We start from the raw sequence: 14,471 nt of genomic DNA, 5'->3' as shown, positions 1-14,471 counted from the left end.
TTCATCCCTGAGTTTGCTTGATGATATTTTGGTCAGGTTGGCAGTGACTCGGGAACTAACAAGAGCCATCTGAGGCCCCTTTTCTTCTCAGCAGGAGGCAGGGAAAACAGGGCAAAGGCCTTGTTCCCCATAAAAGGCATTTTACTGTAGACAGTGCCACAACCCTGTCATGAGTGGGCAGGTTGTGGAAGTCTCTAGAAGACCTCAAAAGAAGACTTGAACTTGAAATATGAGAATCCAAGATCCATCGGGTAGGGCGGAGGCCCAAGGTAGTGGGTAAGAAAACAGCAAGAACAATAAAAACAAGTTCATTTGACAGTGAAAAGGACCACTTCCCAGCCCAGGAGCTTTGGGAGGCCTGGGAACAGAACTGCCCTCACCAGATGAGTCAGTGGGACTGAGGCAGGGGCTCCTCCTGACACTGCCATCCTGTTGTTCTTATTGTAAAATATGACAACCTACACCTGCTGCACTGAACCCCAGCAATGATTTCAGCAGACTTACTCACTAAATGTCCTTTACACTTGTTCTCCTGCAGAGTCTGTTTGGTTTGTTGGTGTGTTTGTGTTTCTTTTCAGATCACTAGTAAAGACACAGCTGCAAAAATGACATCTGCCATGCCTTCTCCAGACTAGTTGTCTGTCCTCCAGTTTTGTTGGTTGAAAGACATGCAGACTTGCTAGAGGGGTTAGGACTGTTTGGAGCAAGAGGCTGAAGTCACCATCTTAGGACAACCAGAGCGGCTGTGACTTCGCCCCCTTCACTGTCCTCACTTGTTTTTTGTTAACATTTGGAATATTAAAATTGCGTGTGTTCTCTGTGGCACAGTGATTATTTAATCAGAGTGTCAAATGATAAGGTGTAGTGTTTGCCATTATTAAGACTGAAGTAATGAAGGGGAGGTAAATTTCATCCCTAAAGGGAAAGTATTTCTTTACAATCTGTCTAAAATACAGCAACATAACCTTAACCTTAAACTTTAAAATCAGAGCGGGGGAATTTTAGCCTCAGAACGGGGCTTCATCAGGGATTTCAGAACTTCTTTGCCAAGTCTTGACAATCAAGTGCTATGAAGGACGTGAAACTCCAGGCCTTTCTTATCCCCCTTGAAGAGTGCCGTCACCCTCCTGGGCAGAGGTTAATCTGCACCTCATTTGTTTAAAACTCATGCCTCGCGTGGCCCAGGAGGGAAGCAGTGCCACTCCCCACCGGGCATGTCCAGGAAGGACACAAATGCTGCCTCCGCCCCTTCTCACTCCCCCAGCAGACCTCCAGGGCCTCTGCTCTAGGGTCCAGTATGCATGTGACAAAGAGGACAGCCCTGTGCTCTTGTGCCCTCAGGTACCCTCACATCCATCACCAACTTGGCCACCAGCCTGGCCCGGAACATGGACCGGCTCTCCCTGGATGAGGAGCACTACAACCGGCAGGAGGAATGGCGGCGGCAGCTGCCTGAGAGCCTGGGCGAGGGGCTGCGACAGGGCCTGTCCCGGCTGGGCATCAGCCTGCTCGGTAAGGGCTGGGCCACTCCCATCCAGGGTGGCTCTTGCAGGGTTGGCAGCTTTGCCTTCTCCCTGGGGATGCTGTGAAGTTCACCTCCTTTCTGTAGCCAAAGCTGAGGTACTCAGAAGGACAGGCACTCGTCCTGGTGCCCACCGTGGGGACAGACCCCGTTTTCAGAGCCATCATGTGGTAGAGACAGGCCTTCCCAGGACCTGCCTGGCAGGGACATTGGCCCACCCAAACCCCTGTGCTCTGCCTTCATTTGCATCTGGTAGGAAACGTAACTTGGGCCTGAGTGTGGTACTCCAAAGCAAAGAGTGATTGCGTGGGACGCCCCTGAGCACATGGCGTCCACACTACAGGCAACGCATCACCCTTTGCTCTTTAGAGTAACAGACACCCTTCCGAAGCACTCACTGGCCCCTATTGCAAGCATCGCGGGCGCCTGCTTTTGTTTGAGCAGCACCTGCGCAGTGCACACGTGTCATGTGAACTTCAGCGAGGAGCCTGCTTTTCCTCTTATTTATTTATTCATTTACTTATTTTTGAGATCTGCCTGACTCAGAGCATGATTGTTTGTGAAGCAGTCAGTGGTATAGCTAGAGGTGAAGATTGCTATGGATGTTTCAAAACATTTCAAATGTTTAAAAATAAGTTGCTTTGGAAAATCTATAAAAAGGAAGCTTCAGAGCTGAAGGTTTGCAGTGCAGGATTTTCAAGGGTATTTTTTGTTTATTTGCTTACAAAAGGAATTTAAAACTGTACAGCTTGGCAACCTGCCACCCACGTGTCTGAGGGAGTGTGGGCTCTCAGAGATCAAAGTGACCAAGGCAGTGCAGAGCACAGGGTGGGAAAGATGGGCTTGAAAGGCTCCGTCCTCCCCCTGGTCTTCAGTTCCCTATGCAGCCCCCCAGCTGTGTGCAGCCAGCTCAGGCTGAGGGAGGAAGTAGTAAAAAGTTACAAGTGCAGGTTAAGTCACTAGAAATTGTTTAAGTAATAACAGTCCACGGTGTGGGGCACTGTCACTTGATAATGCATGGCAACAGGGAAGCTAGTGACCTGCGGTGGACATGCTGGGTAAAGGACGATCTTCTTGCTTGACTCAGCAACCCAAAGACCATGTGTTTCCCTTAGGGAACTTGGTGTGGTAAGTGTGGACCACATCCCTCAGGACCCTGGGCCCCAGTCTACAGTGTTCAAGTCCTTTCTTCATGACCTCAGATAAGTTCTTCACTTCTCTCATCCTGGTTTCTGCCTTATAAACTGAGACTGGTAATACCACTACTGGAAGTAACAGCAGGCACAAAGCCCATGTTGAACAGATATCACCTGTCAGTATTTATTGTATTATGGTAGCAAAGGTAATATAATAGTTGCCTGGTTTCAAAGAGTGTCCCAGGAAAGAGACATCTGGAGTAATGGCAGGAGCATTCTTTGCTTTCATGTAGTCCAGTGGATTAAGTTGCTATAACCAGAGGAATCAACAATGATGTTATCCTGGGGCATCAAGGTCACCATTTGGGACTTTGGGACCCTTTTATGCTAAGAATTTTAGTCTTCAGTGCCCTCTACTCTGGATATAAGAGCTCCCTGCCCCCAGTCAAGCTATTCCTAGAACTTTCAGGTGATCAGGAAGAAGAGACCTGATCTGGCCAGTGCATGGCCATCTCCATCCTGATCCTGATTGAATTCTAGCCTGTGGATTCTACTCCCTTCTCACCCAATGAAGCCCCAGTCACTGTCTAAAAACGTGTCTGGAAGTAGAGATCAGCTCGTTGAGGAGCCCTGACCCTGTCCTGCTAAGGTCACCTTTGGACCTGGCTTTCACGGACAGGGTGGAAGTCACAGAGCCCTGATCTTTGCTGTGGTCTTTTGCATGTGTCTCGTGTATCTTCATCCATGCTGTCTGTGGAAATGACCGTGAGCTCATGCAGTCTTTCTTCACTTCTGGTAATTTGTAGAAACCTCTGAGTTCTGGAGCTGACATAAACTCCCCACGCCTGCCAACACTGGCCTGCCCTGACCCCTGGGAGCTCTGGTCCCGCCTAGCACACATCCGACAACCATCTCTGGGCTTCTCAGAGTTCATAATGGGTGTCTCTAGCTTGGCCAAAGCAACTTTCTTTCCTCCTCAAAGAGTTCTGTCTGTGTCTCTCAGAACCTCTGGCTCATCTCAAAATGCCTGGTCTTAGAACCACCAGTGTGAGCAAGAAGGAAAGAAGAGGAGCAGGAGCAACCAGGCCTCCTATGTGAGAAGTACAGATTTGTCACCATTTCATTCATCCCCAGAAATGGTGTTTAAAATTGCTAGATACAATTCAATGTCTAATTGAAGTTAGGGCTCTTGTGATATAGTAGTTTGAAACCTCTGGTAGGGAAATTAAAATTCTAGTTGCTTAGTTTCTTACTTTGTAAGACAGAAATTTTTTTTTTTCTTTTTTTTTTTTTTTTTTTTTGCAGTGCTGGGGATCGAACCCAGGGCCTTGTGCTTGCAAGGCAAGCACTCTACCGACTGAGCTATATCTCCCCAGCCCGTAAGACAGAAATTTTAAAGACCCAGTTATAAAAAAATATATACTTAAAGAATATTTTAGGGTTAACAGCACTTTCACATGTGCCGCCTTACTTGATCTTCACAGCCCAAGGCTTGAAGAAGTCAGGTGACTGCCCAGATCAAACCTCCAGCAAGAACCAGAACCTGGGAGCCTTCTACCCTGGAGGGCTCTGGGCCTGAAAACAGGATGTAGGGAGACTTAACAGTCAAAAGTTCCAGGGTAGGAGAAACACCTTTCCTCCTAGTGAATCTGGATTTGGGGGACTTCTTGTCTCTGCTTTGCCTTCTGGGGACCAGAAGGTCAGTGAGGCGGGGTCTTCCAACTGGCCGAGAGAGGTCACCAGGGCTTTTGGATGCGCTCCACAACAGTATTTCTAAAAGCAGTGACTTTTGAGAGAACTGTGTTCAGCCTGTAGAATTGGTATCAGCCTTGCCCACACTTACCAAATCTGTTTCCCCAAATACACACACTTGACCCTGTGCCCTGGAGCCTGCACCATGGAAGGCTGGGCAACTCCATGTCTTCTCTTCACTCCATGTTCCTTCCCAGACCTGTTTCTTCTCCAAACACCAAAGGCCAGGCCAGGCCACTGCCTGACTGATGCATCACGGGCTGGATCCCTACAGCTGCACCCCTCCACCTCCTGCACTCTTGGGGGCTCCTCTCAGAATCCCAATCTGGCCTCTCCCAGGTGGAGCCAGAGTTTCCCTCCAAGTGAGCAAGGAGCTATGTGTAGCCACCAGAATCTCTCATCAGCAGTCAGACTGACAGCTGGGAATTTCAGGGCGACAGACCAAAGTTTGCCTCTCTTCTAACACAACTACTGCCCCGGAGCTGGAATGTTTTCCACGCTCTGGGTCACCTGTGTCTGGAATGGTGAGTTGTGGATGGAGTGGTATCCCAGCTTAGGTCTGTACCTCTGCTATTGTGACAAAAAAGTGCCCAAAATAAGATTACACTCTGTGTTAAGGCTGGCACCAAAATAGATCAGTGAGGGCGCATCCTTGCCTGGTACTGGGAACAGTCACAGGGGAGGTGAAGGAGGGGCTCATAGTTCCCTTGGTCCCTTGGGCCCTCCTACAGCCAAGGTGCCCAGGAAGCCCACCCCACCCCACAGCCCAGCCCACTCGCAGGGTCCCTGGTGCCCTCCTAGGAGCCCTCTTCCCTCCGCGCCCCTGCATCACGTCACAGCCCTCTCCATGTGGCCCCCGCCCGTGGGCCTGCTGCCAGCAGACAAGTCTTGAGATCCCTTTCCATTACTTAAAGCTTTAGAGTTTAAGTACATGACAGTAAATAACTCACCAGTCGCAGGAGTCAGCTGGACTAGCTTAATAAGAGGGCCTCCCTGCAGGCGGCTCGCAGAGGCCTGGACGGCTGCTCGTCTCCCCTGCTCTCTATTCCCCAGCTCATCAGCACACAGCGAGAGACAGTAGCACCTGGCGACCAGTGAGGTGCCGGTGTGTGATGGGTGGCTTTCCCCCTTCGAGGTCTGGTGCTGAGCTGGGGGTGTGCAATCTGATGACTCCTCCACCTTGTAGGCACTGACCCCGTCATGGGGCTCAGGCTTTCGGCTTTTCTGGCTGTCCAACAGCCTATCCATCAAAGCCACAGCAACTGGGGCCTTCACTGTGGCCGCCAAGTGGGGCAAGCAGAAGATCAAAGGGGAATTTTGCCGCCATACCTGTTTGTACCCTGTGTGGATGACACAGCTGGTTAGGGCTCCACATTCCTTGTACAGGTTAGGGTCAGCACAGGAAAGGGAAACGGGAGAAGACCGTAAATGAGGTGACCACCTGCCTTCAACCCAATATATTTACTTACTTCTTTATTTTCGTACCAAGGATTAAACCCAAGAACACTTAACCATTGAGCCACATCCCCAACCCTTTTTATTTTTTAATTTTGAGACAGGGCCTTGCTAAGTTGCGGAGGCTGGCTTCGAGCCTATGATCCTCCTGCCTCAAGCCCCTGATTCACTGGAATTACAGGTGTGCACCACCATGCCTGGCCATCCCCCAATCCAATTTTAAGAGGCCTAGTGAAAGATATGCTTGAGAAGACATTTCTACCAGAAATATTGGCAATAATTTAATCTATTGGTGTTTTTGTAATCATTTACCCACTTTTGTATTATTAAGCAAGACCTTTCAGAGAAATCAGATAATGAAATGATGAAAGCTGCATTCTTTAATCTGATGCTATTCGCTTTACCTGCCATAAAATGATTTAAGGAGAAGACCCCAAGTCCCTGCCTCTCCATCACACTGCTGGTGGATGCCACCCCCCAACCTTGTGTGGCCACTGACCTTTGATCATATAGGTGGAGAGCAGAGCATCTGATTCATCAGCCGCTGACAAAGTTAGGGACAGTCAACCATGAGAGCCAGAGTGGCCTGTGCCAACCAGGAGCAACTACCTCTCATCACCCCCTGACATGTCTTTAGAGGGTTAGGGTGGCATTAATCTAGGGTGGGAAACAGACCTATCACTTCAGTTAATTCAGTTAAGTCTGTCAATGCAGAATTGTAAACAACCCTGTCAAGACCTAAAGGACTGGAGCCCGTGAACATTGGGATCCTTAACCTTTGACCTAGAGAAACCAGCCTTTTGTTTTATTAGTTTTTGTTCAATGGAACATGACTTGAAATTAGCACATCATTAACTGAGACCTGGAAATCTCTGTTTACAGGAGAGATTCAGGATTGGTGACATTTGGAGTGATAGGATTTGACATACCTAAAATTTCTACCAGGGTGCGTGTGTTTTCATTAACCCTACCCGGCTTGAGCTGAAAGCAGGGGATTCTGTCAAGAACTGTAAGGAATGTGTACTTCTGAGTTAGGGAGCCCGCCTCCCATCCTGAAAAACGGCAGGACTCCTAGGGCCTTTCTTAGACTCATCACTGTTCCCATGGAGCAAGAGGAGCAGGGAGGACACATCCAGAGGAGTGGCCGAGGAATGTCTTTCATTTGCAGCAGCCTTCAAGCTCAGTCAAGGCAATGGTGGCCCCATTGTGAAGCTGTTGGAGTACATTAGTGAAGCAGAGTTTTGGTAGCTATTCTAAAGTGGAGAGTAAGTAGCCAAACCTCAGTTGAAGTGAGAGGGAAGGAAGTTTTTCCAAGATTGGTAGAGAGGAGAAGAGCCTGTTTCATAAACAGGATAAGTGATAAATTTGGTGGTTAAGAGTAGGCTGTGACTCACACTTTTTGGAGTCAAATCCAGGCCTAACCGTTTAACAGCTGTGCGACCTTGGGAAAACTCCTTAACCTCTCTGTGCCACAGTGTTCTCTTCTGGAAAATGATATAAACCATGCCTGATTCATAGAATTATTAGGTTTAAATGATCTCATATAGGTGAAACTCTTTGCATAGTCCCCAGTACCTAGTAAGCACTCAAGACAGGTTATCGATAAAAGAGATAATTATCATATCAATGGTTACTTTTATTAAATAATCATTAAATCATAATAATGGATGATGATATTGGATTATTGATAGTCATTTTTATTAGAATTGGAGGCACAGAAAGAGGCTGGCTCTACCCCTCCCCCCTTGATTGAGTGGAACTTTACTAGACTGTGCAGGCTTTCTGGCCGCCTGAGGAATGAATGGTTAGCTCTTTCTTCTTAAACTGTGTCATCTTATTTCTGGGGAAACACACAGGAATAGCACTTGGAAATAGTCTGATATGGTTGATCCTGGCTGTGTGGACCAAACCCAGTCTGAACATTGCGTTTCAATGAAGATAAAAAATGTCTAACGTAAACAGCCCAAAATGTACTTAGATAATTGGTAAATAAATGTAAAGAACTTCATAATGAGGGCAGGGATTCATTTTCAATCCAAATAAAACCGCATGCCTGACTGAGGTTTTCATTTGCTGAGGATTTTAAGCCTCTGTACTCACTGAGGGCTTTGTTATTTCAGGTGCAATTGCTGGTATAGTCGATCAGCCAATGCAGAACTTCCAGAAAACATCCGAGGCTCAGGCTTCAGCCGGACACAAGGCCAAGGGTGTTATCTCGGGTGTGGGGAAAGGAATCATGGGGGTGTTCACAAAGCCCATTGGAGGAGCTGCTGAGCTCGTGTCGCAGACCGGCTACGGTAAGAGGCAGAGAACAGGCTGCTGGGACTTTACTGACTGGTTTGCATGGTGACACCAGGTTCCTGAGGTCCTCTGTCCTTCCACATGGGAGAAGAGAGAAAAGTACAACAGACAATAGCAGTGACCTTTCTTGCCTCCCTGTGCTTACTCATACAAAGTAGAACTACACTACTAAAAACAAAAATAAAAGTGTAGACCCAGAACGTCAGTTGGTAATTTCCAATAGCAATTTCAGAGGAAATTCTGTGATTCTGTGTCACAGAATCTGTTTTACAGTTTGCTTAATTAAAAGGACTCTAATGAAAAGTTAGCAGTTAGGGGTTAAGAGCAATTTGGAGAATATACTGCAACAAAGAAAAGAATGGTGACTTTCTCCCCCATGAGGAATTTGGAAGGAAAGAGGCAGGAAAAATCCTGTGAGAGCACGGGCAGCTAAGAGGGGCCGTGCAGGACTTTGGGTGGGGTGGCTCTCGCCTGCAGAAACCATCCTGCAGCTTCCAGCCAGGCCAAGCCCCTGGCCCGCGGAACTGCACTGCAGGGAACACCCTTTCCCCAGGCGGACAGGCGAGGGCCTGGGACCTGGGACGCTGCTCTACTTGGGTAGGGCCACGCAGGGCCTCTCCCTCACACGCCCCTCCTCCTGTGCTTCTTTTCTGCTCTCTCAGCAGAGCACCTTAAAGTAACTTTTAGTAAACGTGTGACTGGAATTACTCCTTTTTTACCTAAAATTGCTGTCATCATGTTGTTGGTGAAGCAGGCCAATCCAGCTAGCATCTCAGACACATGAAGGTCAGACAGCACCAGCCTGCCTCTGGCCCTGCGCCCGTGGGTTTCACTTTACCACGATGGCCTTCCCCTCAGGAGGGCTAAGAGGCAGCCAGATCAGGACATAAAACTGGTATCTAAAAGGCAGACGGTGGGAGGCAGGCCCTCGCGAGCCGCTGAGACCACACAGGCACGAGCAGCGCCCCTCTTCGCTCCATCCCTCCCTCTCCCCCGCCACTTCTCTCCTGTGAGTGACACACTCGCTCCTCACAGGAAAGCCGACTGTAAGAATCGCTGCACCTTGAAAGTAGAAAAGGTGAAACTCTCCCTTACCAAATGCTTAGGACTTCTATGTTAATTTTTTTAAAAAACTTATTCCTTTTGCTACAGACTCCTGTGAAGTAAGGTCAACTTGTGCTTCATAAATTCTTTTGGTTTCGAAAATGCCATCGTCCCTTCCTGTGTTTCCCAGGGCTCGGCCTTATGTAAGAGCATCTCAGAGCAGGCTTCACATGGCCTCTTTGGTTTCCATCACTCTTGTAAAACTTTTATTACCACACTGAAGGTTTTACAAACCACTAACTCTTAGTCTAATGACTATGCCTCGTTTATAAATATTTACAAGCCTTCAGAAAGCACACATGCTGTACCATCTTTGGTTCTGGAGAGCCTCTTTGGAAGCCTGTGTGGCTGCCGCTGGGTGCCCTCATTTGGAGCTGGCACCAGGGAGAGCATGTAATAAACCCGAGGCCCCAAGAGCACTCATAAATGTATATGGAATCTTGTTTAACAGCTGGATTAAGTCACTTAGCATTTAAATACTGTATCTAGGCAAACCATGTGCCTTCATATGTATCTATGTGTGTGTTGTGTTTTTATTTGACCAGCCACAGCACAGATACAGGAGTATATAATAAGTAAGGAAGTCAACTAGAAATCTTGACTTTTTTAACACAAATTGTAAATGACGTGTCCGCTATTGCTCATGACGAGCTGCTCTCAGGAGTGTTACGCTTCCCCTAAGTGCTAGTCCTGCCTGGACTGTAGCACGATCATAGTTTGCAGCTAATGTAAGATTGCCAGGGTTAAGAGCATTGTAATGGTTATCTATACACTTGCTTCTCTAGATGTGACATCATTTTAGATCTGTAACATTTTATGGATAGTTCTAAGCAGATGACATCACTACAGTATGGAAGTGGTTCCCAGAAAACAGCCAGTAAACTCCATTGCTGCTCTCCCCACAGGTATTTTACATGGAGCTGGACTTTCTCAGCTTCCCAAACAGCGCTATCAGCCAAGTGATCTACATGCTGACCAGGCTCCAAACAGCCATGTCAAATATGTCTGGTAAAGTTACTGAAACACTTGCTCAACTTTACATCCACATTGTATGTTAATAGCTCCTAGTTTGCTCCCAAGCTAAGGGGCCATGCTTCCAGGGGAGCACAAGAGGAACAGCTGTTCTTGGCACTGGCATCTTGGGCAGTAGCAGGGCATCCTGGAGGACTGGGGGAAACCGCTGTTCCCAGATTTGGGCTGATTACAGAACTCTGTTCCACCCTGACCACTCAGGGAGAGGACACATTGGCGGAAAAGCCAGGGCCTGTGAGAGGGCTCCAGATTCCCTGCGGAACCAGCACTCTTAATTAGGAGGTATCAGTTCTAATGGGAAGAGAGGAAGCACAACAGAGCCACAGGAAATCTTTGTTCCCAGGAGAAGCCAGGTTCTGTTGACCGAGTCAGTTTGAGAATTAAACTGACAATTAACATTTCTAGCTAAAGTGAATAATCAGATTGGTGAAAGTCCTTTGCCCTTGGGGAGATTTGTGTAGGGTTGTCCCAAGTCTTTGGTAAACAGTGAACATTGACAAGTGACTGCCTTTTCCAAGCTCTCTCTGGCCTCATTTGCTTTCTTTTAAACAGGAAAATGCTCCAGTCTCTGGGGAGACCAGAAGTCCACATGGCCCTGGATGTGGTTCTGGTGAGGGGTTCAGGCCAGGAGCATGAAGGGTGCCTGCTGCTGACCTCAGAAGTACTCTTCGTGGTGAGCGTCAGTGAGGACACACAGCAACAGGCCTTCCCTGTCACAGAGATTGACTGCACACAGGACAGTAAGCAGAGCAACCTGCTCACCGTGCAGCTCAAGCAGCCGAGAGTGGCCTGTGATGTGGAGGTACGTTTCAGAAAATGGGGGCTGGGCTCACTGCCAGGGAGTGGAGACACAGGCCGATACTGGTACCCAGGCATTTTTGTGTCTCAGGAGTGGCTGCTGCAGACCTGGAGAGTGTGAGACAGGACAGACAGTGAAGGTGGTGGGGAACGGGTATGCTGGAAGACCCCACCCAAGTGTGCGTGTGAGCCCTTCACCAAGTGAATAGAACAGGGCTGATCCTGCTCTGGTCAGAGGGCTGGAGTGCCCCAGGACAGGGAAGGACAGAGCAAGACGCTGGAGCTCCAAAATGAGTGGGGTGGCCTAGGAAGGGTGAGGAGCACACAGCAATTCCTGGCAGCTATCCACAGAGGAAGCCCCTGGGCTGCACACCACCCGGGCACATCTCCAACAGGCCTGTGGGTGCAGGAGGAACAGCTGCAAAAGCGGGGGGGCCCAAGATGAGGGCAGGAACCTCCACAAACTGATGCAACACGAGGGTCCTCCCTTGCTCCCTGTCCAGCATCCAACCCCAGAGATTTATTTTATAAATAGATCTCATTTCTGCCCACTGCTTTTAATTCTCCAGAACAAGACAGGACAATTTCCTGTCCCATAAGTAACACAGGGTTGGGGACAGTGCTTAGATTCTTGGGGCAGCTTCCTGGCCCCACAGCTCCTGAAACACACAGGTTGCTGGGGCCTGGCACACTTAGGTAATATGGAATGGATGCCCAGATGGGACGTCCTTAGCGTCAGGGCTCGGAGGTGAGCCCCAACCAGTGGCTGCAGCCTCCTGCAGTCCAGCTCAGGGTACGCAGATGCACCCACTGGAAAACTGCTCTCCACCTCTACCTCCCAGGAGATGGCCTTATCCACAGGCCCTGATTGTTGACCCAAGAAACAAGTCTTTTTCCAGAAAATCAATATGGCGTGATCAGTGGCAAGGTGTAGCTTACTGGTCCTCACTGGGGACTGAGTGGCTTCAGCAAAGGACAGCAAGCCTTACCTGATCCCTTTTTTCATTATTTTCTTCCTGATATGGGAGCCTGCCTCCCTCACACCACTGTTTGGGTAAAAATTATCTGAGAAGATGGAAAGCAGCCAACCACAACAACTCTTAAGATTTCTCTAGTTTCTTGGATCATAATCAGTCAGGCTTTACGCTGGGGCTTGGCACGAGGACTATACTGCTGCTTTGAGTTGATGACTTTCTGGGAATAAACAGAGGTCAGATGTCCAGGCTGACTTTATTACATCTGCCAAAAATCTTCTGATCCAGTTGACAATAAAGCAGCAGTGATCTGGCTACAGGATTTGGCAGAGGATAGTATCATTATCTTCAAGTTCTTAGTCCTTAACGAGAAACCTCCAAGACCCTAGGAATATCTGTGACCTTCTTTTTTCCTTAGCTGGAAAAGCTTAAGATCTTAAACAATTGAGCCTGGAGATTCATCTTTTGCCATTAAACCGTCTTCAATGTGATCCTTCTCTTTTGCATTTCTGTTTGAGAAGGGTACTGAGAGGATTCATATAGCTGGAGAGGAAGAGACCTGTTCCCCCAGGGGTTGTGGAGATGATAGCAGGAGTCAGCACCTTTAACAGGTGCCAAGGCTGAGACCATGGAATCACTGAGTTAGGGGTGGAGCTCTGGAGCTCTTGGACACTATGCTCAATACTGATTTTCCCTGTGTCCAGGAATAAAAAAGGGTTGGGATCAAGGGATGGCTAAAACAAAGACAGGAAAAAATGAGACCAGAAGTGCTACAGACCAGCCATTAGAGAAGCGGAGCTCACACAAGCAGTACCTGGAGGTGGGCAGAGGGTGGATATCCAACGCACCTGTCTCCACATTCTGCTCTCATCTATTCCACCTTACCTCCCCACCTCAACTCCTAAGATACAGGAATCCCCCCTTAATCCTGTGTCCATCCCTAACCTCCCCCACTCACCCCAAAGAAAACCCAACTGCAGAGTATTTTAATGAGTCCTTTATTAAAAGGGCTATAAACCAATGTTTTTGCACAGGGGCGGGAAGGGGCTTCGGGTGCTACTTTGACAGTTTTCCTTATTCGCCCCACAGCTGTCAGTGCCTCTCATTATAATGCAGGTACAGAGCTTGGTTAGGAAGCGTACCTGCTGCCTTCCAGTGAAAATCAAGAGCAGTGTTTCAAGCTCTTCACATAAAACAGCTTTTCTGATTTATTGCTTTTGCCTTGGAGGCTAGGAAACATAGCTCCTTTGAATTTTGGAAGGAATTAATTTGTAGATGACATCATTCAGTATATTCAAATATGGCAGGATTCAGATTTTTTAAAATCAGCATTTGCTTTTCTTGGTTAAATACAGCCATTTTTAGGGGTAATAATTGCTTAATATGCCTGGCACGTTATTGAAATCCCTTATGAGAGGCTCAAAATGAGTCAGAAGGTCAATTTATTCCTTGGCCAGGTTCCTTTCACAACACGGGTTTTCCTGTGCTGCTGTTCAGGAGGAGCAATTAAGATTTTTTGTGTATTCAAAGCTTTCCAGCTGAATTCTGGCCCCATCAAATGATATCATCAGAGCTCTGGCTTTTGCCTAGTGGAGCACAGCTTTCATCTGTCAGTGAATCTGTGGAGGCCTCTATTTTCTTTCTCAAGCATGAAAATATAAGACAAACTCTAGGATGTCCTGCTTATTCTTCTGGCAGGCCCCTTGACTCTCTTTGCCATCTCACTGGCTTTCTGCAGCTTTTAGGACGCTTTCAATTGCATTGTTTCCGGGTCCTACAGAAATATAAAAATCTTTACCACTACTTGGAGGATGAAAAAGCCCTCGTTAAACTGTTTATAATTCTTCCAGTGTGTCTTGCCAACATTCGGTAGGTAAAAACCACTACAAGGTCAGTGGCTACTTAATTCTCACAGATCAGTGGCTCACACTGCAAACTTCCCCCAGTGCTTGATCAACACACTAGATAGCTGCAGGACTTGAGGATGGGAAGAATTTACAGCTCCAACTGCCTTTGATGGGCACTTTCTCAGAATATCTCACATAAGAACTCAGTATATCTCAGTTCTGCTACTCAGTTCCACTGAAGATGAGCCAGACTTTTATGAACCATAAATGTACTTTGCATCCTCCCTTTTTTCCATAAAAATTTCCCCTTCCTCTGCCCAGCTTTTCTGTTTTCTCTGGCTTTAAATCGTAGTATTTTTAAAAGCAGAAAATGTTACAGTTCAAAAGGTATTTGTTTTCTTAATGCTCTGCCCAGAGCCACTGGTTTGAACGAGGTGCTCTTCCCCACTTTCTGTCAAATTGAAGAGGTTTAATCTTAAGAGGTTCGAGGAGCCAAGTTAGCAGAGCTTTTATTTCAGGATGCTGAGTTTAATGTTGATTAAATTTAAAG

General features: G+C 47.7%; 1 protein-coding gene across 4 annotated transcripts in view; it reads left to right on the top strand.

Moving 5' to 3' along the window:
• Positions 1–14,471, top strand: part of Vps13b (vacuolar protein sorting 13 homolog B) — an 829,431-nt gene that overhangs the window by 813,018 nt on the left and 1,942 nt on the right. For all 4 annotated transcript variants that reach the window (XM_047551787.1, XM_047551802.1, XM_047551778.1 and 1 more), the window contains exons 58-61: positions 1,342–1,512; positions 7,986–8,162; positions 10,176–10,278; positions 10,855–11,104. In XM_047551787.1, the coding sequence (XP_047407743.1) occupies positions 1,342–1,512; positions 7,986–8,162; positions 10,176–10,278; positions 10,855–11,104 (701 nt within the window). The remainder of the gene's footprint in view (positions 1–1,341; positions 1,513–7,985; positions 8,163–10,175; positions 10,279–10,854; positions 11,105–14,471) is intronic.

This window comes from Sciurus carolinensis, chromosome 1 (genome assembly GCF_902686445.1).
Source record: "Sciurus carolinensis chromosome 1, mSciCar1.2, whole genome shotgun sequence".
Taxonomy (NCBI): Eukaryota; Metazoa; Chordata; class Mammalia; order Rodentia; family Sciuridae; genus Sciurus; species Sciurus carolinensis.
The sequence above is the reverse complement of the archived record's forward strand: the minus strand, read 5'-3'. Positions and strand labels throughout refer to the sequence as shown.